Genomic DNA, 26635 nt, shown 5'->3' with positions numbered 1-26635 from the left:
CTGCTCGAGCTTTTTCAGGCTGTCACCTCATTGGCTCTGCCAAGTCCTTGCTCCAGGCTGGGGCAGAAATAGTCCACTTCTTAGTTTGGACAGACCCTAGAGATAAAACGGTGGTGCACAGTGAGCATAAAGGTGGAATGTGTTTAAAGACTAAGATTCTCATTGCAGGCGGACATTTTTTTTATTTATGCAAATCATTACAGCACAGAGAAAAGTTCTGACTGCTTTGAGATGAAGAAATAAACTAGACTAACACAAGAAGTGTTCCGCAAGGGGATGCACGAGGAGGACCATATATTTATTTTATCTGGGTGACCCTGGCCTCTTTCTATTTTTGTAAGCAAACCTTAATGCAGGAATTAAGGAACTGGTCAGTTTTATGGTTAAGAAAAATAAGCCTCATCAAGGAGATTCCAGTATGTCCTTCACATAAATTTTATGATGCTCCTGAAAGTTGTATCAAACCGAACTGTGGGTCAAAAAACTTATATTCACTAAAATGTTAAGTAGCGCATAATTCTATTTTTAAAATATGCATATTTATGGTTTATATATAAATGTATGTGTGTACAGATACTGTGAATTTATAGAGAGAGGGGGGAGAGAAAAGAAACAGGTTCAAAATGTGAACAGTGGAGGAATTATGGTTGATTTTTATCTTTTTTTCTTATCTTTAGTTTCCAAGCTGTGTTCAATAAGCACAAACTGCTTTGAATGGGGTCGGGGGAATGGATATATCATGGAAGAAAAATACTTAAAATTTAACATTAGGTAAATAAAGCAGGCTACAATTCAAAAACTAAAATTGTTTCACTAATTTAAAAAAACACACAAAACTATACATACAGAAGCCTAGAAGGAAATAGCTCTAAATCAACATTTAAAAAAATTTGTCACATGATATTTCCATGGCAAGTTATTCTGCAAAGAGGTCTAACTGGCAAAGATAAGCCATGCTTCTTGGGAAAAAAGAAATCAGACGAAACATCGAGTTTCGTTTCTCTCTGGTTATCTCAATCAATGTGTCCATGCTGAGAACAGATGGCAAAAGAACTTGGTCCAGAATTCACCTGCAGCAGTACAAACATGGTGGTCAGCAGGAAATACATTATTCTTAATTTTAACCTTTTCCTAGGTTAACTGTTCCTGGAGTGTTATGGACTAAAAATGGGTGAGCAAGTGTAGGAGGATTTTATTTTTGGCAAGGGCTGAGGACAAAGGAGAAAAACGAATTTGATTAAAGAAGCCTACTTAATTCTAGAAAAGCAATACAGTATGCTGGGAATACCTTGAACAATTTTATATTTCTGAAAATTTTTATTTATTTATTAAGAAAAGGCTTTATTTTTGTATCAGATGTCTTTCTAGACTCAAAACCCAAAATAAGCATGCCATTCTCGAAACCTGCTAATAGGAGGTAATAATCATTTCTGAGGAAATAGCATATGTTGTTAGAAAAAAATATTTTTGTGTGTAACTTTTCTGGCTTTGATTTCACTGATTTGGAGAGCGGCGCTGTCGTATTCTCCTAAGCTTCTAAGCAGTCTAGTACAAGTTCCAAAATTTGCTGCTTAGAGGTTTACAGTGCCTACCTTGTTTTTCTTTCTGAAGGCAATGAAGCCCGTAAAGTATAAGAGGTCCTGCCTAATCTCTCGGTATGTTTTTATCTAATGAACTTCAGTGTTCTTGGATGCATTTTTCTAGGCTTCAAAAAAGGAAACATCTTTAGTGTCCCTCAAGTGAATAAGACTTTATTTCATCCTAAGGAAAAAATCAGCCAATTGAAAAAGCTTAAGGCTCTCAGCAAGACACACCGTTCCATTTCATTCTCCACAACAGTCTGCTCTGATTTGTGATGCCAATACTTTTGGCCACAGGTCACAGCAGCCATTGTTCTCCTGGTTATTCAACCTTCCGCTGAGGGGCTGGGTCAACTCTTTTGGCGAACATGGCAGCTCAGTCAACTAGAACCAAATGCTAAGTTGTGATTCAAGCTACATGAAGGGCCTTTTCGTTCCCCTAAGAAAGAGAAGGATTCTGTGTCAGAAGTCCAACAGGGAACGGCGGCATACATCATCACCTGCAGCCATCAGCCACCTCATTTCACAGGCTAGCCGTCAGAGCAGTTCGCAGAAGGGTTTATTTTTCTCTGTCCTGCAGATTTGAAAGATCTGAGACCAGCTTTCTGTGTAGATGCATCCAGTAGCCAGCCATGGCTCACCCCTCCTGACTCACTTTATTCATGTTTACAAAGAGTTCAAATCTCTTGCTTCCAAAGTAATACAAGCTTACTGTAAGGACGCCCGCATGCACGACGGGGAGAGGACTCCGCACCCGCTCTGACACACTATCGCCGCGCACCAAACACGCCAGGGTGGGGTGTGTTTAGTGTCTGCCAGGACACAGATAAGGGCGGACAGCAGGGCCTCCCCTGCTATCGCAGAATGCAGCTTCCCACACCATGGAGAGCTACCCTAGGTGACCAATGTAAGTCATCTTTTCATAGTGAAAAACCAGGTGGGTGGTTTAGGAAAGAGGACTATTTAAGCAGGTACCCCAACAAAGACGACTCTGGAGATTCCTAGATCTATCTATACACTAGAAATTTCTAGGCAAAGAGGTAAAAGGGAAAGGTTTTAATTTAGTATGTTTAGTGTTTTTTTCCCCTTTAAAACCACAGGTAATCATGGGAGATCACAACCGAGTATTTCTACATATTTTATGCCATATTGCTTTAAACTGTGACAATGCACAAGAAAGGTTTCATTACCAAGGGCATCTTATGTACCTACTTAATAACATAGCTTAACAGATAAAATACTACTCAGTGTGTTTAAGAGGCAACAATCCTAATACAAGCTACGTCAGTCACCAATCTTTCTGCTCCCCAGATTTCCTGGTCTTTACATCAAAGACAGAATGACCCATAACTGGCTGCCTCTCGGAAACGTGAATAAAGTGCATGCCTAGTATGCGCTCTCTCATACATTGGTGCATGAGTTCAATTGAACACATATTCAGAAAACGTAACACACTGTGGGTAGCAAGAAGGCTGAGGAGCTCCCATTCACAAACACACACACAGTTACGGGGAAATTGAGAACCTTTCCCATTTAGAAGCTTTTTGTTTTTATATTATAGAATGCCTAGCTCTTAAAATATATCAGGGTATATGTCAGTTTCAATATGACTTGAAAACAAGAAAATCATCAACACACATAGGACATCTGTGCAGTTTAGGTCCTTTAAAAGTGAAAACATAAATAAAAAACAAAAAGAATGACTCCGAATAAGATCACTAGGTACAACGCTTGTTAGCCTGGGAGTTTAAGTCAACTGTTTAAACATCCTAGTCACCCTCACCTTCCTAAGTTAATGGAAAAAGCCTAAGAATGGGAAGGATGGAAAGAAACAGCCAAAGAAAAGACTTACTATGTTAGATGAGTGAATTCCTATCACTGAACATTACATTACATAGAAAAGGAAAAACTTGTAAATATGCTTTTTGGGGGTAGATTTTACTTCATGAAGCTGCTGAGGATGTTATTTTTGTTTTTAGATGGTATAGCGATATATTGTGCGGAGTTTCCATACGCACAGAAACTACACTTTACAGTAAGGCTATCGTCGATCTGAACTTTTCTTCTTGATTTCTTTCTACTATTTACTTGCAGCCATTCAAATATGTTAGAAAAAATGCTGAGAAACTCTGAGAAAGGATGAGAGGAAACAGTAAGGAACATCACCGATCGAAGACTTGCCAAAGTGTGATTTAGAGCAAAAACACCCATCTCTCCCCCTATTGCCTCATAGCAGGTTTATCGTAAACTTCTCAGAACAAAATTCATTCAGATTCACTTTAATTATTTAAAAAAATACATTCAAAGTTCCAGTTTTAGGACTGGGTTGTGAAACTTGAACAGGATGGATTATGATCTAAGAAAGGGGAGAAAACCATATAAACTTTGAGAACATTTAACACCTTGAAATCCAATCCCAAGAACCCAAAATCTTTTGACGATTCCTCACTCGAGAAACTTAACCTACCAAAGTCTTTCCTTACTATATCCCAGAGCAGCGTTCGATCAGTAAGACTCGCATCAATGATACAATCAATGACAGTGAGAAAGAAGCCAGGGAGCTGTACTGTCCCTTCTGCCTGTGCTTTGAGGCTTCCCGTCTTCTTCCATTGGCTCCAGACAATCTTTTTCTGTGCCTTTATTTCTTCAGGAAATGAGTTTTCTTTATACAGCGCTTTGCTTTTCTGATTATGGCCTAAAAGCTTTGTTCAATCTTACAGTGAATCCGTCAAACGTGGAGTTTTTTTGAAAGGAAAAAAGCTCTATTTCTCTTGTTTATGATATCAAATTGGTGTGACCATAAGGTAGTGAAATTTTCCTGGCCTTCTGTAATGCAGGGTCTCAGCTCCCACTCCGCGCACAAGAACACAGGATATGGTGAGGCCCAAAAAGGAACAGCAATGGAGCCATAGATAGGGGGTTCATACCACTATATTCTCCATGGCGGCTGGTCGAGACACAAAAAGTAGGATCCACATGATCCGCAATCCACAATCAGCTTGCTAACCGCACTTACTAACCGCAATCGGCACTTGCTAGCGTAGCCATGGCAGTTATATCAGTGGCTAATGGCTAACTGGTTACAGCTGACGGCCATCTACTACCCAAGCCAGCACCTTTCCACGTGAGGCCGAGAGCCTGGAAACTGCTCTCTGGGACTCCGTCCCTACACCTTCTCGGGAGACTGAAACTTCATTTGTCTTCTGGAGGTAAACTGGGCTATACTATGAAAAAGCACATAAAGCACCGTCTGACTAGAACCACATCTTTTCTATACCTGAAAACGTAACTAACATGAATGATCAGTTTGAAGGCTTATTTTTCAACTGGGTTATGTGTCAATTTAGTTTAGAAACTGAGAGGGGAAGGGACCATCACTATAACCCTTTCAGGACAGGAAGCTAGAGATTTAGAAAAGGTACCATGTCTATTTTACCAACATTTCAAATCCTAGACAAAAACTAGCTATAATCACTCAGATAATAAATGTAAGTTGGAGAAGTTGGATTTTAAAGTAATTAAAACATGGGGCAGCCAGATGGCTCAGTTGGTTAGAGCACGAGCTCTCCACAAGGTTGCTGGTTCAATTCCCGCATGGGATGGTGGGTTGTGCTCCCTGCAACTGAGATTGAAAACAGCAACTGGACTTGGAGCTGAGCTGCACCCTCCACAACGAGACTGAAAGACAACGACTTGGAGCTGATGGGCCCTGGAGAAACACACTGTCCCCCAATATTCCCCAATACAATTTTTTTTTAAGTCATTAAAACATGAGTATCACCTGGCCTCCCTTCTGTCTACAGAATGCATTCCTAAGGGATAGAAAGGAAGGCAGGGAGGGGTGCAGCCCGGCCCAGCCCAGAGCTGAACCTCATTCAGGTCATCTGCACAACAATACACAAAGCCCCACAAGGATTTGGCCATAAAATAACACAGCCATGTCACAAAAAAATCCTCTGCTCTATTTACGCACTTGAAACACGGGAGCAAAGGAAAACAACGTTTTTAACTATCAACCTGAGTTTTAAAACAGAGGGTAACTTTCACTGATCCTCAAAAACTCAACAGCAGAAACGGGTACGTGGCTCATGATGAGAGACCTTGTCTGCAATGATGAAACCCAGAATTTCGACAAGCGAGTCAGCTGCCAAAAGGCTGGAAGCATCACGGATTTCATGTCAGCAAACATCCGTGACACGGAGGAAGTCCTTGCCTTAGCCCAGACCAAAACAGAATGAACGACAGCGCTATGCAAACAAGCAGAAGGATTTCCTAAGAACTGAGAACCTGGCTGGACAGCTCCGACTAGTAGCCGCCACCATTTCCAGTGGAAACTATGCTGACCTCTCTAGCCGGCAATGTTACCTTGCCAACTCTGCAGTTCCAAGGACCAGCACATGGCTTCATTAGTCAATGGGCAACGTAAGAACAGGTGACGGATCTCACAGGTACCTTCCTAGGCAAATGGATATTTCATCAAACCCGTACTATTTCTCTCAATTCTAAACATGCTACCTGAGAGAAAAGGCTCTGAAATTATTAACACACCTGCAGACTTAGTTCTGCTCATCTCTCTCTTAGAACTTACTAGACCATGGAAAGAGTGCCGGTTTCTTGTCTTTCCTATTTCCCAAAATGTGGCTTTTCCTTGGGTTTCAAAAATGACTGCTGAACAGAGATAAACTGAGTTATTTTAAGAAACTATGACCAGATCCTTTCATGCGTCAAAGCAAAGTCCCAAAATAAATTCTAAACTTTGACTTGGAAAAGTTAGGCAAAACTCCATTTCCTGTTCATTCCCTTAGATCCACCTGCTTGCTAATAATATTACAGAAATATAACTTTTAAAATGTGAAGGGTAATTTTAATCTCATCAGCCGGCATTTGCCACAATGTAATATGCACAAGACAGGATTAATAATAGTGGTTCTTTTTTCTGATGTTCTTCAGCCTGTCTCCTAAAAGAGACAGAAACGGGGAAACCAGGGTGTGATTCAAATGTTCCCATTAAAACCAGGAAACAACACTTCGAATCTCAAATTATTTTGAATTATCACTACAAAACTACTCTCAACCATGGTGTATGTTGGTGATTTCAAGTCCTAGCCGTGTTTCCCCGAAAATAAGACCTAGCCAGACAATCAGCTCTAATGTATCTTTTGGAGCAAAAATGAATGTGACCTAATATTATATTATATTATATTATATTATATTATATTATATTATATTATATTATACTATATTATACCCGGTCTTCTAGTAAAATAAGACCGGGTCTTCTATTAATTATTGCTCCAAAAGCTGCATTAGAGCTGATGGTCCGGCTAGGTCTTATTTTTGGGGAAACATGGTAGTTCAGCTTCAAATATTGCAGACATTAAGAATTTGTGCCTTGTAAAAATAAAAATGAGGCTCAAAACAAAGAGGAAGCTGCCCTACAGATCAAATATTTATTCTATGTTTAACTAAGCATAAGATTAGGGCTGTTCCAAATGGGATTTTAAAAAAATAAAATGTGTCATTCCATTTCATTATATGGATAAAGATTTATCCTATTACAGTCTGCACATGGCATCACATAGAGATGCATGACAGCACCAAGCAAAAAGCAATCCCTTCAGGTTTCTCAATATTCAAATCATTTTTTAAATTTGCCAAAATGAGATCTAATAAGTCAAAAAGATCTCATTTCTAAAGATTCTTGGATTGTAAACAAAATTTTTAAAGAGGTGACATCTGAAGAGTGGCTCAGTCCCTTTCTTTAACCTTAAATGTGGAGTGGCAATTTCATGATCCTGAGTTGGATGAAAAATATGTCCCTCGCACCTGTAAAGGAAACTAACAGCTTTTGATAGTCTTTATTATATTACATATAAGCTCAACTACAATTGGATTCAGTTTAAAAAACCAGGACAAGATTACTCTAATTCCAAAGAATAGCCAAGGCTTGCTAAAACTTAGCAAAGCAAAGGGCCGTTGCATGCGGCATTAAATTGCATCGAAATGGGAATGCTAAATAATATTACAACTACGCATTTTCCAATAGCTGAATGGCATGAGAAACTGACAAAAGCCCCAGTGATTCTCACTAGATCTTTCCCTGCTCTTATCCTAGAAAATGTTACATAAATACTGCCATGATATATTTAAATATTTAAGGATATGGCTAACTACCAAAAAGTGTAAGTTCCTTCAACCTTGCTGAGCTCAGGGTACAGTAGCACATTAAATGTTATGAAATATCTCCAAGAATCAGTGCAAATATGCATTACATTTCTACTGTGTGTAACTCTCTTCAAAGCATAAGCCAAGTTTAAAAAGAAAAAACGAAACTACTTATATTTGAAAACCAGCAGTGCCAATCGGAATCACTTCATTTCTATAAAATGCTTCATTTATCTGCTACTCAGATATCTAACATCATCACCCAAAATAAATGCAAACTTTTAAGACACAAAGGAAGCTATCAGTGTTTGAAAGCCTACTATGTGCCAAACAGTGCTAGGTATTCTGTATCAGTACTTCTCAAACTATCTGTGGTGAAAGACCTTGTTTTTGATCCATTGCAGAACAACACTTTTGTAAAACAGGATAAAAATCAATTACGACAAAAATAAAGTGGAAAAAAAAGACACGAAATACAAGTCTTGAGTTTTATTATGTTCAACATATAAAACATTAGTTGAGCAACTGTTACAAAGTTTCTAAATGCTTACTCTCAATTTCTGTACTTACTATCATTATGGGTGACAGTTTACAGTATATGGACCACACTGAGTATCACTGCTCTTTATGCAACCTATTTAACTTTCCAAAGTAATTTTAAAAGCCTCTGAGTTCTTAGTAATGATCATAATAGGCTAAAGGGAAAAAAGCTGGGTTAAATGATCTCAGGATCCTTTTCAGCCCCACAATTTCTATGATTCTGAATGCTGAAGATGTGATATGACTGGTAAATAAAACGCTCGTTGCCTAATGACACACCAACGGAGTGACTACAAGAAGAAAGACCATTAAAAGAGGGGGAAATAAGCTCAGAGAAAAGGAGTAAGAATGAAATAGGCTTCAGACACCAACAGCGAGGAGATGTAGCCAAATAAGAGGAATGAGTCACCAACCACCACAGCATTTATTTGGGGGCACCCAGGGTGGGGGTGCAGCACTGTTACAAATCAGTCTCTGCAAAGCAGACACAGTTAAAATTCAATCTAAGACATGAAAAAAATTTAAAATATCTTTTAAGAACATTGTTTAGCAAAGACATATGTAAAAAAAGTAAGAGTTCTATCAAAGAAATTAAAACATTAAGTAGCACTCCTAGATTCGCTGTTTCAGAGTCCTTATCATATTACTCTTATGTCACTTATAAAATGCTCGTGTATGGTCCGGTGGAATAATACAGTTCTAAGCTTCCAGTAGGAGCTCGTTAAATATCTACTAAAATGTGTTTTACTCTTTAAGTGCAAAAGCCTCACTGTTCTCATCTCTAAAAGATAATTCCTGTGCTATGTATCTCACAAGATTATTTTCAGAGGAGTAAAACAATGTGATTAGTTAGACAAAATATGACTCATCCATAAAATAAAATATTATAACCTAGTAAAAAGCATTATGTACATTATTCATAGTGATATGAAAAATATCTTTAAAATAAATTGTTTAGCGTAAGGGACCCATAGCATATAAAGTATGATGCCAATGATAGAATATTAAAGAGGGGGTGATAATATATGTGCATGTTTGTCTCTGGCCATAGGAAAAATGACCAACTCATGACCAGAGAAAAGAAGCTCAAACACTTTGAATTATTACTGGTGATACCAAAAAGATTCATTCAAACCATGTGTAAAGAAAATTTAGGAGGTATCAATTTCTCACTGTGACTAATGCCAGAAAATCCTGCGTTTCCACAAAAATAAGACCTAGCCGGACAATCAGCTCTAATGTGTCTTTTGTAGCAAAAATTAATATAAGACCCAGTCTTATTTTAATATAAGACCGGGTATAATATAATATAATATAATACAATACAATACCGGGTCTTACATTAATTTTTGCTCCAAAAGACGCATTAGAGCTGATTGTCCGGCTAGGTCTTAGTTTTGGGGAAACACGGTCTCATAAGGCTGCAAGAAAAGAGACAGAGATCCAAAGTTACATTTGCTAAAAAGAAATCATTTGTGTCATGGCCCTTGTGGTAAGAAAGACGCTTACCCATCACACACCTGCTGTAGATTCTATAGTATAAGAACTGCTACTGAAAGGGGGTCCCTGGACCAACAGCACTGACATTACCTGGAAGCTGGTTAGAAAGTCACAATCTCAGGTCCCAGCCAGGAGCCACTGAATCAGACTGTACATCTTAACAAGATCCCTAGATGGCTGATACGTACGTAAAGTCCTGAGCAGCACTGCTGCAAAACCCAAGGAGAAAGAGTAAGGAAATGTGCAGAGGTGCAACAATGGATTTTCCTTGATTGATGGAATAGGGACGGCTTCTCCTATGAGTGAAGTCACACGGACAAGAGGTTGCAATGATTCTTTTCCTCCATATTCTAGGAAGTATCTAGTATAGCTTTAAAACATAAAAATAGCAAAACTAGTTTTATGCTCTACAAAGTTTCCGTCATCAAAGAAATAATGTGCCAAAAGACTTTTTGTTTGAGGCATCCATCATTCCCAAAATAAAGTACTCCTGAGGGTCAATCCTCCTTGACCTTATATTCCCAACAGAAAAAAAAATAAAAATAAAAAAATGAGAGGTTAAGCCTACGGAGAAGGGAAGATATTAGAGTATACAAGAGAAAATATGAAAAAATATTAGGTTGGTGCACAAGTAATTGCGGTTTTTGCAATTATTTTTAACCTTTTAAACCACAATTATTACTTTTGCACCAACATATAATTAAGGTACCCCTTTTGTGGAAAAAAAAAATCATTTAAATTCAATCTGGGGAAATAACTTATACTTGGTCCTATATGTCTCTCGCGAAAATAACCAATAATATTCCTCCTTTTGAAGACAAGATCAAGACACAGTACATACTATCATTCAACTATACGAATAAAGACAGCATCTTAGCTTTCTAGGTTTTAAAAACCGAGGGACAATGTCTATTCATTCATGACCGTGATTTCAGAATGCAACATCCAACAAAAGCATCAGGGATCCAACACTTGAGTGAATGTTTCAATGTCAAACATTTCTCCCCCTACATATTTTCATTATATGCCATATGCCAGTTGTTATTCTGGGTGCTTTACCCAACTTATCTCATTCAGTCTTCTCATTTACCCTCACAGGAGGGCATTTTATAACCAAGGAGTGGAAGTTCTGATAGGTGGCAGAGCTGGGCTAACACCTGCCTCCGAGTCAATGCCAAAGAGGGCTCGCTCTCTGGGTGTCCACATCCCCTGAAGACGCCTACTTTTTGAGGTTCCTAGGTATTTGTCACTGACGCAGTATACCATCCTTCTTTAAATCCCAGAGGGCATGATATTCTGTACAGCCCCACATGTTAACGTGTAGACAAAAAAGGGGCCACACACTAAACCTGACAGGCGCAGGGGAGGGCTGCATCGTTAGAAAGTCACATGTAAACTCAGAGAATGAAAGTAACCACATAGGACGGTCTGAACATAAAATGTCCTAACTAAAAGCAGGTCATGGCCGGTAGTCACATCCTGGGCCTGAAGCTTCCACGACAAAGGTCAATCTTTACCTTAAGTGAACCTGTCTATTGTCTTTTTGTGTCTAAGAGACCATACCCTTGGAATGTCAGAGTAATCCCTTTTTCCAGACCCCTCAGGGCACAACCCTCCACACCAGAACACGAGACCACAGAACCCCTCATTGTTATCTTGTTCCCCGAATAACCTCTCTACGTGCTACAAAATGTTCTTTGTTAACTATCCTGTGACTACGAATGTAAAAGAAGTATGTGTCTCTCCATTTTACTTTTTATCCAATCCCAGAGATTTCCCCGCTCAGCTTTCTCCCACCCGTTTAATCTACCACCAATGGATTTCATGTAACCCCCCTTCTGTCTCCTCCTTCGAATCTAATGTATAACATAAGCTGCAAAACTGCCATTCTCCGGAGCATTTTCTTAATCCGTTGAGATTTTGCTTCCCGGCAATTGTCCGTTTGGCTCAAATAAACTCATTAAACTTCTCTACAGGCTTGGACGTTTCTTATGTTGACACATGCATTCTAAAAACAACAGGCAAAGAAAGAGCCACACGATACGTACAGCATTGTGTATGCATTTAAAAGCCAGTCCTGTGCAACATATATGTTTATGATGTAAGTGCATGTTTAACTCCAGAAGCAGAAAGGGTAATATTTTAGCACCAAACAGAACTATCTAGAGAAAGGTGCGTCTGCAGAATCAGAATTTGGGAGAACTGTTCTAGGTCTAGTTAACTCTATATGTCCCCAGTTGTTTAGGAATTACTGCACAGTCTTGCAACCAGACAACCTTTGAACTAAAGTCCCCTGTCTCCTTTGGCAGGACACTTGAAATATCTATCTGCATTCTCTGGAACTGGGTTATGGACGTAACTATACGTATCTGCTTATAAAGATTCATTGTTTTAGTCATTTCAGAGCTTCCCCACTGGTCTGCTAACAGAGCTAAGGCAGCCCTTGGTAACACGGCTGTTTGTTTTCTAACATGGTAAGTGTCTACGTATTTCATATTTAATATCTCAAAAACACTACCTTTATCACCTGCGTGGACTCAAGGCCTTGCCAGTCAATAAAAGCTGGTAAACAGACATAGTTCACTGAAGACCCTGAAAAAAGTAATCTACATGGAAATGTTCATAATAAATAGAATACTGGTCAAGTCACTATTTAACCATAGAGCAACTAAGTTGAACAAAAATCCATTCAAATTCACTAAGTTTTTTAAATGATGATCAAAGCAAGGTATTTTCAATTAACTCCATCTAATCTAGCTGTTTTCAGAAGTCTCTCAGGAATGCATTATTCTCTAATTAAAATTCATTATGCTCTATACAAAATCAAAGGTCTTAACCCCATATGGCTTATCCACATTGCAGCATCACCAACATTTATTACAACTCTTGGGATGTGTTCTCTTTTCTTATCTAAAAGGCAAAGCATAACTGCAATGAAAATTCCTAAAGTCTCACCTGAACTACTTTAGCTCATCAAGAATAACGACCTAGGGGTGCCGATGGCTCAGTTGGTAGAGCGTGAGCTCTGAACAGGGTTGCCAGTTCGATTCCCACATGGGCCAATGAGCTGCGCTCCTGCAACTAGGTTAGAGGAAAACGACTTGGAGCTGATGGGCCCTGGAGAAACGTACTGATCCCCAGTAAAAATTGAAAAAAAAAAAAAAAGTTCATCTTTAAAAAAAAAAATTTTTTTTAAACCCTACCTATTCTTATCTTATTTCCTATTGACAAATTTTTCCTCACCTATGTCCTCAACTCATGATATTATTCATTAAATCACACTTTTTTACATTTTAAACACCCTTTTTAATATTCAGTTCAATCAACATCCAATGTTTGCGCTCTGTATTAGTTGAACTACTATATTAGTAAGGACTCAATGATGTACAACATGAAGTGGCTGCTTTCAAAGCGCTTGTAATAATAAGGTATGCAAATGAATAACATCTGCATATGGCCAGGCTATGGGAATACAGAAGAGAGGGTATATCTTGAAGGACAAAGAGTAGGAGGCTTCCGAAGTAGAGGTGGGGTTCTGCACATCAATGGAACCCCATGAACCAAGACTGCAGGACAGAATGTAGAAAGTGAGTCTGTAAAATATAGGGTCCCTGGGAAGAGGTGGGGGGGAGTGATGAGATAAGACTGGAAAGGTAGAATGGAGCGGAATCATAGGTACCTCAAATTATGATTTTATGTTGCAGAAAATGGAAAGCCACTGAAGGTTTTTGCAAAGAGGTAACATAGCTGTGCTTTAGGAAGACTACTCTGGCCGCCGTGTGAAGGCTGGGCTGTGCAGTTCTTATTTAAAATAGCTAATGTCTCGGGGTGGCAGCATAGCTCAGTTGGTTAGAGCACGAGCTCTGAGCAACAGGGTTGCCAGTTCGATTCCCACATGGGCCAGTGAGCTGCGCCCTCCGCAACTAGATTGAAAAACCAGATTGAAAAACAGCAACTGGACTTGGAGCTGGGCTGCACCCTCCACAACTAAGACTGAAAGGACAACAACTTGACTTGGAGCTGATGGGTCCTGAGGAAAAAACAAAAACAAAAAAACACACTGTTCCCCAATAAAGTCCTGGAAAATACATACTGTTTCCCAATAAAGTCCTGTTCCCCTTCCCCAATAAAATCTTTAAAATAAAATAAATAAAATAAAATAACTAATGTCTCCAAGATAACAGGTTATTACATGCTACCTAAAGCAGAAGTATAGTGGAAAATCTCTCAGAAGAACTGAATTAGAGTCATAATTCTAGCACTAACTAATCGTATGACCTTGGACAAATCACTTCGCTTCTCTAAGCCTTTTTTTAAAAATAGTATCTCCGTAAACAAAGCTGCAATGAACATTGGCGCACACGTGTCTTTATCTCTAAATGTTTTACGGTGGCCAAGACATGGAAACAACCAAAATGTCCTTCGATAGATGAATGGATAAAGAAGTTGTGGTACATATACACAATGGAATACTATTCGGCAGTGAGAAAAGATGATATAGGAACATTTGTGACAACATGGATGGATCTTGAGAGAGTAATGCTGAGCGAAACAAGTCAGACAGAAAAAGCAGAGAACCATGTGATTTCACTGATATGTGGTATATAAACCAAAAACAACAAAAGAACAAGACAAACAAATGAGAAACAGAAACTCATAGATACGGACAATAGTTTAGTGGTTGCCAGAGGGTAAGGGGGGTGGGGGGGGAGGTGAGGGTAAGGGGGATTGAATATATGGTGATGGAAGAACTGACTCTGGGTGATGAACACACAATGGGATTTATAGATGATGTAATACAGAATTGTACACCTGAAATCTATGTAATTTTACTAACAATTGTCACCTCAATAAATTTAATTAAAAAAAAAAAAAAGAAAGTAATTGTTGAAAAAAAAAAAAAAAAAAAAAATAGTATCTCCTCTACTGCCTCATAGAATCACTGAAAGGATAAAGTGAAAATGGTTTATACAGAGGTTGCCAAAAAACTATATACACATTTTAAGGAAAAAAACGTATTAAAATTATAATACTCAATACACACAGATAGCAAAAGATGAATACAATTCACATTTGACTTCTGCAATTACAAGAGGTACTCAAAGTGGTTACTATCAGCGTAATTTTAATACAGTTTTTTCCTTTCTTAAAATGTGTATACATTTTTTTGGCACCCTCTGTATGAAACCCCCCAGGAAGGCTTGCTGGCCATAGGTCTCTGTCACAACTACTCAACTCTATGTTGTAGCATGAAGGCAGATAACATGTGACCAATTGTCTACTTATGTTCCAATAAAACTTTACTTACAAAAACAGACAGCTGGATATGATCGTGAGGACCACAGTTTGCTCACTTCTGTATAGAGAAGCATTGTCCAATAGAAATATGTGGAACACATATGGAGTTTAATATTTGCTAGTAGCCACTTTTAAGAACGTAAAAAGAAACCAGTGAAATTAATTTTAGTATGTTTTAAATTAAATAGTATATTTTACTTAACCAACCAATTATATCCAAACGCTATCATTAAAATATCTCACAATTTATATATTAGTGAGATATTTCACATCTTTTTTTGCATGAAGTCTTCAAAAATCTGGTATGTATTTTACACTTTCAGCACATTTCAATTCAGACTAGCCACATGTGGGTAGTAGCTATCAATTGGATAGCACGGTTCTAGAAGCTATTTAAGTAAAACTATTCAACTTTGACAATACAAACATAAAATAACAATTTGAGGAATATAAGAAACCACAAGCATATAATTGTATTCCATAGAGAAGATGAAAGCAAAATGAGTTTTTGATTTTAAAAACAATGTTTCTCCTGGGATAGCAACTGTTACTGCTTGAGGCCACCTGTTTAAAATGGTTTGTTAGCAGCAGTATAAGATAGTGATATAAAGCATGTTAATGAATTCTTATTCACACAGCTTCAGTTGACCAACATTCTCCCCAGACAAAGGGGAAAAAACCTAAAGCTGTGGTGAACAAAAAACTTCTATTTTCAAAGAATTGCTTGTCACTTTGTAGCAGATATTCTATTTTCTTTTAAGAATATAGCTTCCTTGTTAATGATACCATGTTTGGCAAATGGGCAAAAATCAGATCACCCAAGAAAACTATTACTAGCTAACAGTTTGCAGTCAGTAGGTAATGGAAAAATTTGTAGGAGGATAACATTTTCTACCACAGGAAATACTAAGTAGTTTTTAAAATGTGGCCACTTTTATTTCAAACAATTGTAAAGTATGCTGGTCTTCAGCAAACGTCAGCTAAAGAGGGGAGGGGTTTGGAGAAAGACTGTCTATCTCAGGGGCCCTTAACCTTTTACAGTTTTGAAGCCTGTCGACCCATCTCAGGTAACATTTTTTTAAATGATTTTTTTTTTTTTAAAGGAGGTGCAGCACCATACTCTAACCAACTGAGTTAACTGGCCACCCTTCAGATAACATTTTCAAATGCACAAAATAAATACATGGGATTATAAAAAACCAATTAGAGTACATTGAATGAAATAGTTACAAAAATACTTTCTAAAAAAAATTGTGATGTCCATATGAGCTTCATTATTAGTAAATTGAATAACAAGATGTAATACTTAACATAATTTCTAAGTGACGGTGCACATAAACAATATTTCAAGATCTGTTCAACAACTGTAATAAGATATGAAAATATCTATGATTTCTATTGGTTACAAAGTCACCGATATTGCCAATGCTACTAGAGTCTGCCAACTACATTCATAATTGAAAGAAATGCCAAAGGTAATAAAGAAATAATTTTCCCCTCCAAGTTCACATACACCCTGAATTCTATCCATGGATCCTATGGATTTCTGAATCCTATTTGGGTTCAGAATCCCTGAGGGAAAAGAAATCTTTCGTTATTATAATCTCATCCAAAACATGCTTCCTTCAAAGTTCCCCAAATGTGTTTTTACCTTTCCACTCATTTGGCTTCTTTCTAGATTAAATAGAAAGCAGTTGTCTTTCAACTGCACCACATCTGGATCGTCAGGAAGGAATCAGTATCAAGACATAGAGAAGGCAATTCTTCTATTATGTACCACCGCTTTGATGAAAAGTACGTTGACAGAGAGTCTCCTTTTAAATTCTTAATTATTTTATTTCAACAGTAAGAAAAGCAAACATATCAACAGAGATAGGAGGTCCAGATTTGCCAGCCTGTCCTGTAAATAGCTACATCTGTTATATTAGACTGTTGGTTTGAAATCAGTGATGGAAACTGCAGAGCACAAAGCAAATACGGTAAACAAAGATCTATTACAAATATGCACTGAATGTTAATGTTTTGTTAGTATAAAACCACCACTTGAATGATGCATCTGTAGTTGTGATCATTACTAAGTCTACATTTTGCGTTTGCAAACTGCGCCTCTCCTTACTGTTCATCGAAAATTGCCGTACACTATGCTATGACCTAGTACCGTGTTTCCCCGAAAAGAAGACCTAGCCGGACAATCAGCTCTCATGCGTCTTTTGGAGCAAAAATTAATATAAGACCTGGTGTAATGTTATGGTATGTTATAGACCCGGTCTTACAGTAAAATAAAACTGGGTTTATATTAACTTTTGCTCCAAAAGATGCATTAGAGCTGATTGTCCAGCTAGGTCTTATTTTCGGGGAAACACAGTAATTCAGCCAACTGCAGATTTCAGCAGAAACACGAGGGATTCCAGTGTGTCTACTCCCAGTGTCCCACCGTGGAACATTAATTATTCCACAACTGTGCTTAACAGCACTTTAGAAACTCAAAGCTCCACACAAATATTCAACATCCCTGGGAAAGAAATACCACAGCACTATAAAAGTCCCTTTAAATTATAAACTGTCAATAGTAATGGGCTGCAGAAACACACTTCAATAATTACTACAAATTTGTAATGTACTACACTTTATCAAACAAATAACACAATACACGCTAAAAATCTTTTGGCCTCCTCTAAGCTGAAATTATCTTTACAATAGCAGATGTGAAGAAAAAGCAGTAATGTACAAGAAGACAATTACAGTACATCCATAAATGACGACGCAGTCATTAAAAATTATGTTTTGAAGGCTAATTTGACAAAATGCTCCCAATAAGTGATTAAAGGATACAAAACTGCATAAATCAGATCATCCCAATTAAAGAAGAAAATAATAAAAAATTTAATTAATATGGCTATTTCTGGATGGTTCAATCAAAGGATATTTCGTTTCTCTCTTGTACTTTTAGGTGTTTTCTCTCTTTTCTACAACATCCATGTATTACTTCTTTATCATCAGAACGTTTTGTATAGGATAAAAATATAATCAATTTACTATCAGTTAGTTTTCATACAGGTCAAGAAAACAGAACTGCTCCGTATACTGGCATGTAAGAGAGAAAATTTTAAGACAATCGGAGTCAAAATAGTCTGCATAACAATTATGTGCCCTCTGAACACACTCCAGGGGCCAGCATGTCTCTTCCAAGAGTGGGCACCTCCCTGGCTCTGCTGGCCTCTGGCAGCACCCCCAGGCCATCAGCATGAGGAGCTGTTGCTCTGTCCTGCCTATATATGGACACGGTCTGTGTGAGCTGGATTACTGACCAAAATGAGTAGACGCCAGCAGGCCTAGGAGATCAAGCCACAGAAGTCCCCTGAAGTGATGTGACAACATCGAGGCAGCAGGAACAGAAAACTCTGGCTTCTTTCGGGGGACCGTGGCTCAGCGTGATTTCCAGGTACCCAATTATGTCGACTGCACTCATTTTTGGAGTGAAAGCCATTGGCTTAAGCAAATGATAAATTTAAGCAAATCCATGAGTTCTAAAATGGTCTCTATGAGGGTGTGAGGAAAAGAGATCCTATCAAGCATTGTTACTTGGGCGTCTGACGTGGTATGATCGCTCTGGAGAGCCATTTGGCAGTGGCTATTAAAATTGTAAATGGTCACCTATGACCCAGCAATTCTACTTCTCGGAAACTACTCTAGAGAAATACTCTCACATGTGCACAAACAGGCATGCAAAGATGTGCACTAAAGGACCGTTTTTAATTGAGAAAAACTGAAAACAACCAAAATACTCATTCTGGTGGGCTGAATAATGGCCCCCCAAGATGTCCATGTCCTCATCCCTGGAACCTGTGGATGAGACCTTAGATAGCAAAGGAGACTTTGCAGGTGTGACTAAATTATGGATCTTGCAGTGGGGAGAGCCTGGGTTACCCAGGGGGGCTCTAAATGTAATCAAAGGGGTCCCCATAAAAGGGCTGTGGGGGGAGTCCATCAGAGAAGACGGTGTGATGACGGACCAGAGAGCAGGGTGAGGGATTCTGAGGACAGAAGAAGGAGCCACAAGCCAAGGAATACAGGCGGCCACTAGAAGCTGTGAAAAGGGCAAAGGAACGGATTCTCCCCTAGAGCCTCTGGAAAGAACCAGATCTGCCTACACCTGACTTTAACCCAATGTGACTCATTTCGGACTTCTGACTTCCAAAAACGTAAGAGACTAAGTCTGCATTGTTTTAAGCCACTAAGTTTGTGATAACTTGTTAACATAGCAACAGGAAACAAATACACCCATCAATAGGGCGATGGCTAAACAAATGGGCTATGGTATTTCTGAAGTCTTTGCAGCACTTTAAAAGTCTACAGATCTATACATGAAGACACAGAAAGAGCAAAACAAATCACTGAGTTGTTTTTTAAAAAGCAGGTTACAGAAAGATGCGCCCAGCGTCACAGTGGTATATGTACGCAAACATACATATTCAGAACAGTCTTGAAGAATATACGAAAGCCATTCTCCCTGATTTAAACAAGGCGTGGAGTGAGTGGAGACCAGGACCAGGAGAGCAGTCAAAAGGAACTTGAGTTTCATCTGTTATTTCCATTTTTTTAGAAGAATGTGTTCATAAGTTAGCTTTTTAGAATGTACGGGATACACGAGCTGTGTTAAAAACGCACAATCAAAGTAAAAGTTTTACAATTTCTGCAGTCTTGTCTCCTCCTGAAATAACTATGTTTTTGTCCCATAGTTGATCACCTGCTGTTATTTATATTTGTCTATAACTATTGACTAAACATCTTGCAAAGCAGACCACACTCCTTGTGTTTACCCCACAACCGTCTTTGTAAAACAAGATGGAAAGAGGGGGAGGGAGGAGAAAGCACGGGGCATTTTCAGGAATTGACGGTCCTTTCACAATTATCACCACAGGCACCTAATGACTTAGGAAAGAACAGGTGCACGACAATCTACCCGGTAGCCCTGGCCAACAGGTGGTATTTTGTGACAGTCAATATGGAAGCCAAGAAGACAGATAATAATCAAAACTGATTTATTTAGCAAGATCTTAGGCATACAATTGGAGGAAAACTGAAATGAAGACTATTATCTCATCTGCCTAGCCATATTGCAAATAAACTGGGAAGGAAGAAAATTCCAGAGGGCTCTCTCTCTCTTTCTCTCTCTGTCTGTCTCCGTCTCTGTCTCTCTGTCTCTGTCTCTCTCTCTCTCTCTCTCTCTCTCTCTCTCTCTCTCTCTCTCTCTCTCTCTCACACACACACACACACACACACACACACCACTATTGCCACTACTAGAGAACGAAAAATTCTGTTGATGGAATAGTCTGTTTTCCTATACAATAGGAACTGACTGAATAAGCATAAAAGAACTTTCCAGCAACATAGCGCCTTACAGAGTCCATACGCTGGGCACACAGGACCACACCCCTCCCTGTCTAACCCTTTCATTAACCCTATTCTGACCCCTCCACAGATGAGGAGGCTCTCACATGATGGTTTCAGAGCCGGGACCTGCACTGGAGTCCTACAGCTCTATTTCAGTCTCTGTGCTGCCAACTGTATGTCCTTTGTCAAGTTAAGCCACTTCTGTGCCAGTTTCCTCATTTGTAACATAAGGTAACAACAGTACCAACCTCCTAAGCTTTTTGTGAGGATTAAATGAGATAATGGGCAGGAAGTGCGTAGCCCTGAGTCTGGTGCACAATATGCTGACACTCTTGTCATGGTGGTGGCAGAGGTGACAGTGATGACAAAGAAGGTGCAGTGGAAAAAGAAGCCACGGATTACTAAAGGTATGGAACTTGCCCAAGGTCACATAGCCAGTAAAGAGCAGAGCTAGGGTTTCAATCCCAGCCTGACTCTTTAAACCCGACTTGCACCTCTAGGCAATACTGCCTCTCAGTTCTCAGGTGCTTCCATCGCCCTTGCAGCTGGCCAGCCACGCCCGAGAGCTTGGCAGCCATTTGCCCAAGCTCACAGGACACTACACCAAGACTCAGGGACTCTTATTCAGGTGCTCCTGAATTACATGGTAATTAACTCTACTAGTGAACAAAGGGGGTTTATTCATTAACTCATTAACTCTTCTAAGTCTAGAATTTGGAATTCTATCAAAGTACATACACACTTTCCAAAGAATTTTGACCAAAGGATAAACAGGCTGGCAGTATCCTCCTAGGAGAACAGATCAACATGTATAAATCTAAATATTGTCTCAAAGATTTCATTTGCGTGTGTCAAAACCAATCAATCACAACCTGGACTAGTCAGTTGATCAGCTCCAAACCCAAAGGCTTCTCCCCTTACATAGCAAAACACAAAAACACAAAAGACAAACAGTAAATCCTGCTGAGTCTTTTTTCATTTCCTAAATAATATCAGTAAAGGGGCAGCCGGATGGCTCAGTTGGTTAGAGCGTGAGCTCTGAACAACAGGATTGCCGGTTCGAGTCCCACATGGGATGGTGGGCTGCACCCCCTGCAACTAAAGATTGAAAAACGGTGATTGGGCTTGGAGCTGAGCTGCGCCCTCCACAACTAGACTGAAGGACAACGACTTGGAGCTGGTGGGCCCTGGAGAAACACACTGTTCCCCAATATTCCCCAATAAAAAACAAAACAAAAAGATGACCAAAGAGGTGAAAGCATTATAAATAAATAAATAAATAAATAAATAAATAAATAAATAAATATTACATAAATAAATAAATAAATAATAACATCAGTAAAGCATCTGGGGCCAGTGTGGGTTTTGTTTATTTTATTGAGGTGCAACTGGCATAAAATAAACTGCACATATTTAAAACGTACACTGTGATGAGTTTTGACACAGGTGCCCCATACAACCATGAAACCATCACCACAATCGAAATAGGAACATATCCATCATCCAAAAAGTTTCCTCGTGCTCCTTGGCAACCCCTTCTCCCGCCCTTCCTGCCCACCTCCACGTCCAGGCAACACTGCTCTGCTTTCTGTCACCACAGCTTAGTCTGCATGTCCTAGAATTTCATATTAATAGCATCTTACAGGATGTAGCCCTGTCTGACGGGGTTCTTGCTCTCAGCATAAATCCATGATGTGAATTATCAACAGTGCATTTCTGTTTAGTGCCGAGTGGTCCTCTACTGCAGAGATGGACCACCCTTGTTTATCCATCTGCCTGTTGTTGATGGACATTTCGACTGTTTCCAGTTTTGGACAATCACAAATAAAGCTGCCATGAACACGCCTGTTCAACTCTTTGAATAGTATGTATCTCAATGAAAAATGAGAAACACTATCCAAAATGCCTGGATTCAACATTAACCTAAACTGTGGGGTAAGAACTATCTCAGCCACCTTGGCCAATTCAATTAGCATCTCTGTCACCATCCACGTGTATGATGCCTGTCCCCACCTGGAGTTTGTAAAGAAAAATAAGACAGGAGGCAGAAACCTTTTGGAACTTCCAGAAATAAACTGTTGGGCTTTTCCCTTGTAAATTCCCGTTACTTTAAAAAGATTAACATTCTATGAAATGTAGTGCAAGATTCAATGATATTTGAGTTGTCGTTTTTGAGCTCTTGCTTTATTTCTCTTAAATTTATAGTTATTTCCACATTAAAAAAATACTTTCCTACACGGTCTTTGCTTTCACCAGCAATATAAAAGGAAATACAGGTAGCTACTTTAAAGGCCAAGAAGCCTCGCTCTGCATTTGTAATTCACTCAGAGTAAGGTCCAAAGTCCTTATCTATAAGGCCCTACTTCATCTGCATACCTTGCCCCCTCTCCTCTCTCTCTTCTCCCCTTGGCTTACTGAGCTCAGAGCTCCAAACTAAGGATGCTAACGAAGCATGCTTCCCTCTCCGGGACGTGACTCTCGCTGTCCTCTGTCTGGAATGCGCTTTCCCCAGTAGCCATATGGTCCACTCTCTCCCTTCCGTCAGGTCTCTGCTCCAATGCCATCCTGGGCTTGTTTCCCTGCCCATCCGAGGTCAAACAGAGTCTTTCCCCACCATTCTTCTCCACCCCCCTTCCCAGCTACACTTTTCCCCACAGCACTTATCATTTGACATCTATATACAGTATATGCCACCTTATATATTTGGTGATTTGTTATTGTCTCTATCCTCCCATTAAAATAAAAGCATGTTAAGGACAAGGTTTTTTTGTGTTGTTTTTTTTTAATCACTCTCTATGTCCCCAACACCCAGGACAGTGCGCCCAACTCACTTTTGAATTCCACAAATATTTGTTGAATAAAATTGTTGAGTAAACACTATTATTGATTTAAAAAACAAAAAAACTTTTGGAATTTACTGGAAAGGAAATTTTTAATTCAAATGCTCGTTCTTGCTTAAATTAAAATGCTAAATCAATGTTGATCTACTTTTCAGGATGGGTTTTTTCTCATACTGACGTTTAACTTTGAGCAGCACTTACAGAGTGAAAAGAACACTGGAATTCAAAGGCCAGAAAGCTAGGGTCTGTCTACTCCTTCGCCCTGCTTCCGCAACCAAGTCATAATCTCTCCTGATCTCAGATAACTACTCTCTAAAATGAGAAAAAGTATTACCTCTAAGGTACCTTCTTGCTCTAAAATTCTGAGACTATATTGCAGCTAGCACACGCTGTCTTATGCATTAAGGTTGCCAACCATAAATTAGTCAACTTAGTCCGAGTCTCATCTCTCAAAATGCAAAACTGTTAACTGGAGGATTCTATAGAACTATAAAACCCTGGTGAAAAATGGCCATTGTTCACTCATAGGGGTGGTAGCATTTCAAAAGTCAGTTTTTAAAAAGTTGAACCTCTAATCTTTCTCAAACATGAAAAAGAATAAGTTATTAGAGAGGAAATAAAGATATCTGCTTACTACCCTATCTTTACCCAGTTATAAAATTTTAAATAATTACAAATATGATGCATAAAGGCACTAGAGTATATGATTAGGAGATGTGTTTGAGACCAACAGGCCTGAGTTAATGTCCACACTCCTTTCTCTAACTGTGTGTGATCCTGAGCAAGTCATATACCTGCTCTGTACTTTATTTGCCCCATCTGTACAATGGGAGCAATATTTACAATTGTTACAACGGGGAGAAATTTTTAGCTACTAGGATCCTTTGGGGAATTTAGTAAGATGATTCCTGACACATAGGATACACTTAATCAACATTGTTATTCTTAAATAAGTGTTAATACACCTCCACAAACATAAATCTGATGGCCACAAAAACATTCTTAGCTACCCACTTCTCCTGATACTATGTAGCCTGTATCCGGGTAACATGTGGAAAGAAATGAAGAAAAGTTCTTCACAACTGCCAGTCATAAATGTTTATCACCCATACACATATTGGTTTCGGAGAGGTCTGACCATAAATTTTTTTTAAGGTCCTTCTTCTTCTTCTTCTTCTGTTTTTTTTTTTTTTTTAAATCTATCAGGCCAGAGATGTTCTTTCTTTTAAAATCATTCTTCTGTGGAAACATCTGACAAATTCACTCAACACATTTTTACAGTAAACATCTTAGGAAAATCACTTAACAACTCGGTTATTTTTAACTACTCTTACTCTTTTTAATCCTAAAAATAAATAAATCACATATATATAAAATTTTTTGATGTACGTTAGTCTCTAAGGACAAACAGCCAGTTAATTCAAAAGATTCCACCATCACAGCATATTACCCCTTGAGTTTTCAAGCAGATAAGACACACCTTGCTTTTTATAAAATAGGCTCAAATGAGACACAATAAAACTCTGATTCAATGTTAGGAATTCCCTACCAACTTGTATTTTCCTTTTTTGGTGGCCAGACTGTAAAATAAGTCAATTAAGAGTTCACAGTGGGAATGCTGCAACCTCAACCTCAAATCCAGACACAAAAATACAGTGGAACGTATTCACATCTCAAGCACGTCCAAATGTCTCAGCGAACGCGATCCGATCACTGCCGTTTCCAGAAACACACAGTAATGGGTTTTAATCCATTTCTATAAATGTGCCTTGTGCGGAAAGCCAAAGTGCAGGCAAAACCTCAAAACACAAAAGATTCCTCGCATTCTGCTTATAGCCAGAAGACAGGCCATCCGCTCTGCGTCCTACCCCAGCGAGTCTCTTGGCGACAATAAGAATTTCTCGACACCCCGTGCTACCTATACACATCAAAATGTCATCCCACAAAGTGGAGGGGGGGGAACGAGGGGGAGCAGAGGAGGAGCAGTGTCAGCATCTGCGGCCTCGATGAACCGACACCGCCAGTATTCCCACCGCCAGGCTAACGCGAAACCAAGTGAAGTCGGTGGAAAGTTCCCATCACCCGAGCATATTTGGTTTCCTTCTGCCCCCAAAAGCAGCAGCACAGTTGCTGAGATTTGCTTTTGCACCTGCCACGGCTCCCACACCTGGTTTTCTCGGCGACCCCCGAGCTCACAAAAAGGCCTTGCGGCCTAAAGCGCCCGTGACCCTTCGCGGAGAGCGCACGGAGGGCCGCGGGAGCATCCCCCTCGCTGCCCACACTGCCCGCTTCCCTGACAAAGGCCCCGTGTCAATCCGAGGCATGACACACAGAAGTTGCTGGATTGCCCATCGCGGACCAGCAGCTGCCACTACCCTCCCCCGGGAAAACAACAACAACAACAAAAAAAAAACCCCAAAAACACAGAACTGGGGAAAGCAGCGTGGGGGGGGGGGGTGTATAGCGTTAAAATTAAAATGTCCCCAAAGCTGAGCAACCTGGGTGTGCCCTGGAAGTGAGTCCGGGGGGCCTGGGGGAAGGGAGAGCGGGCTGGGGAGGCGGCAGTGGCTCCTCCAAGGCGTGAAGGCCGTGCGGGTGACAGTCTAATAAAACGCCGGGTGTCGGATCGTTCAAAATGAAACCACAAATGAAATCCCCAGCGGGCGTTAGGCTCCAAGGAGGGAGGGAGGCGGGCGGTCGGCAGCCCTGCACCGCGAGCCCCCACCTGCCCGCCCCGCGCCCACACACACCTGCCGGGGCGGCTTTCGGGGGCCTGCGGCGCAGAGGGGAGAGCCTGACACCGGGGGAGCCGGGCGGGTGGGCTAATCTGACGGCGGGGCGGGGGCGGGGCGGGCAGCCTCGCTCACCTCCAAGTCGGTGTCGGCGGCCTCCGGGGCCCCGAGGATCTCGCTGGGCAGCTCGGCCAGGTCGGTGACGCGGATCAGCCCGTCGTGCAGGAAGATGGTCTCTTCCTTCACCGAGAGCCACTGCGCCGAGTCCGCGGCCGCCGCCGCCGCAGCTGCCGCGGCCGCGGACGAGCCCATGGCCCCGGCTGAGGGGTTGACGGTGATGAGCAGCCGCCCGGCCAGGGGAGACGCGAGCAGGAGCCGCCGCGATCACCAGTCCATGGCAGCAGCAGCCGCGCCTGCCTGCAACACGCCGCTCGCCTCCTCGCCCGTGCAGCTCCGCCCTAGGCGGTCCGAGACGCCATCCCCCCACCCCCCGGCCCCGGAGACCCCGGCCCCACCGCCACCGCCGCCGCCACCCAGAGGAGCAGGATCCGCCTCTGCCGTTCAGCAGCCAACTGTCAGTGAG

The 26635-nt window shown here is 40.3% G+C and overlaps 1 protein-coding gene across 5 annotated transcripts in view; it reads right to left on the bottom strand.

The window, feature by feature from the left end:
• Positions 1 to 26635, bottom strand: part of HECTD4 (HECT domain E3 ubiquitin protein ligase 4) — a 167408-nt gene extending 140773 nt beyond the window's left edge. For all 5 annotated transcript variants that reach the window (XM_074321579.2, XM_088801010.1, XM_074321581.2 and 2 more), the window contains exon 1: positions 26188 to 26635. In XM_074321579.2, the coding sequence (XP_074177680.2) occupies positions 26188 to 26364 (177 nt within the window). In that variant the 5' untranslated portion in view covers positions 26365 to 26635. The remainder of the gene's footprint in view (positions 1 to 26187) is intronic.

This window comes from Rhinolophus sinicus, chromosome 9, assembly GCF_057876585.1.
Source record: "Rhinolophus sinicus isolate RSI-liver-muscle chromosome 9, RSI-T2T, whole genome shotgun sequence".
NCBI classification, from domain to species: domain Eukaryota; kingdom Metazoa; phylum Chordata; class Mammalia; order Chiroptera; family Rhinolophidae; genus Rhinolophus; species Rhinolophus sinicus.
This window is presented reverse-complemented; position numbering and strand designations above follow the sequence as displayed.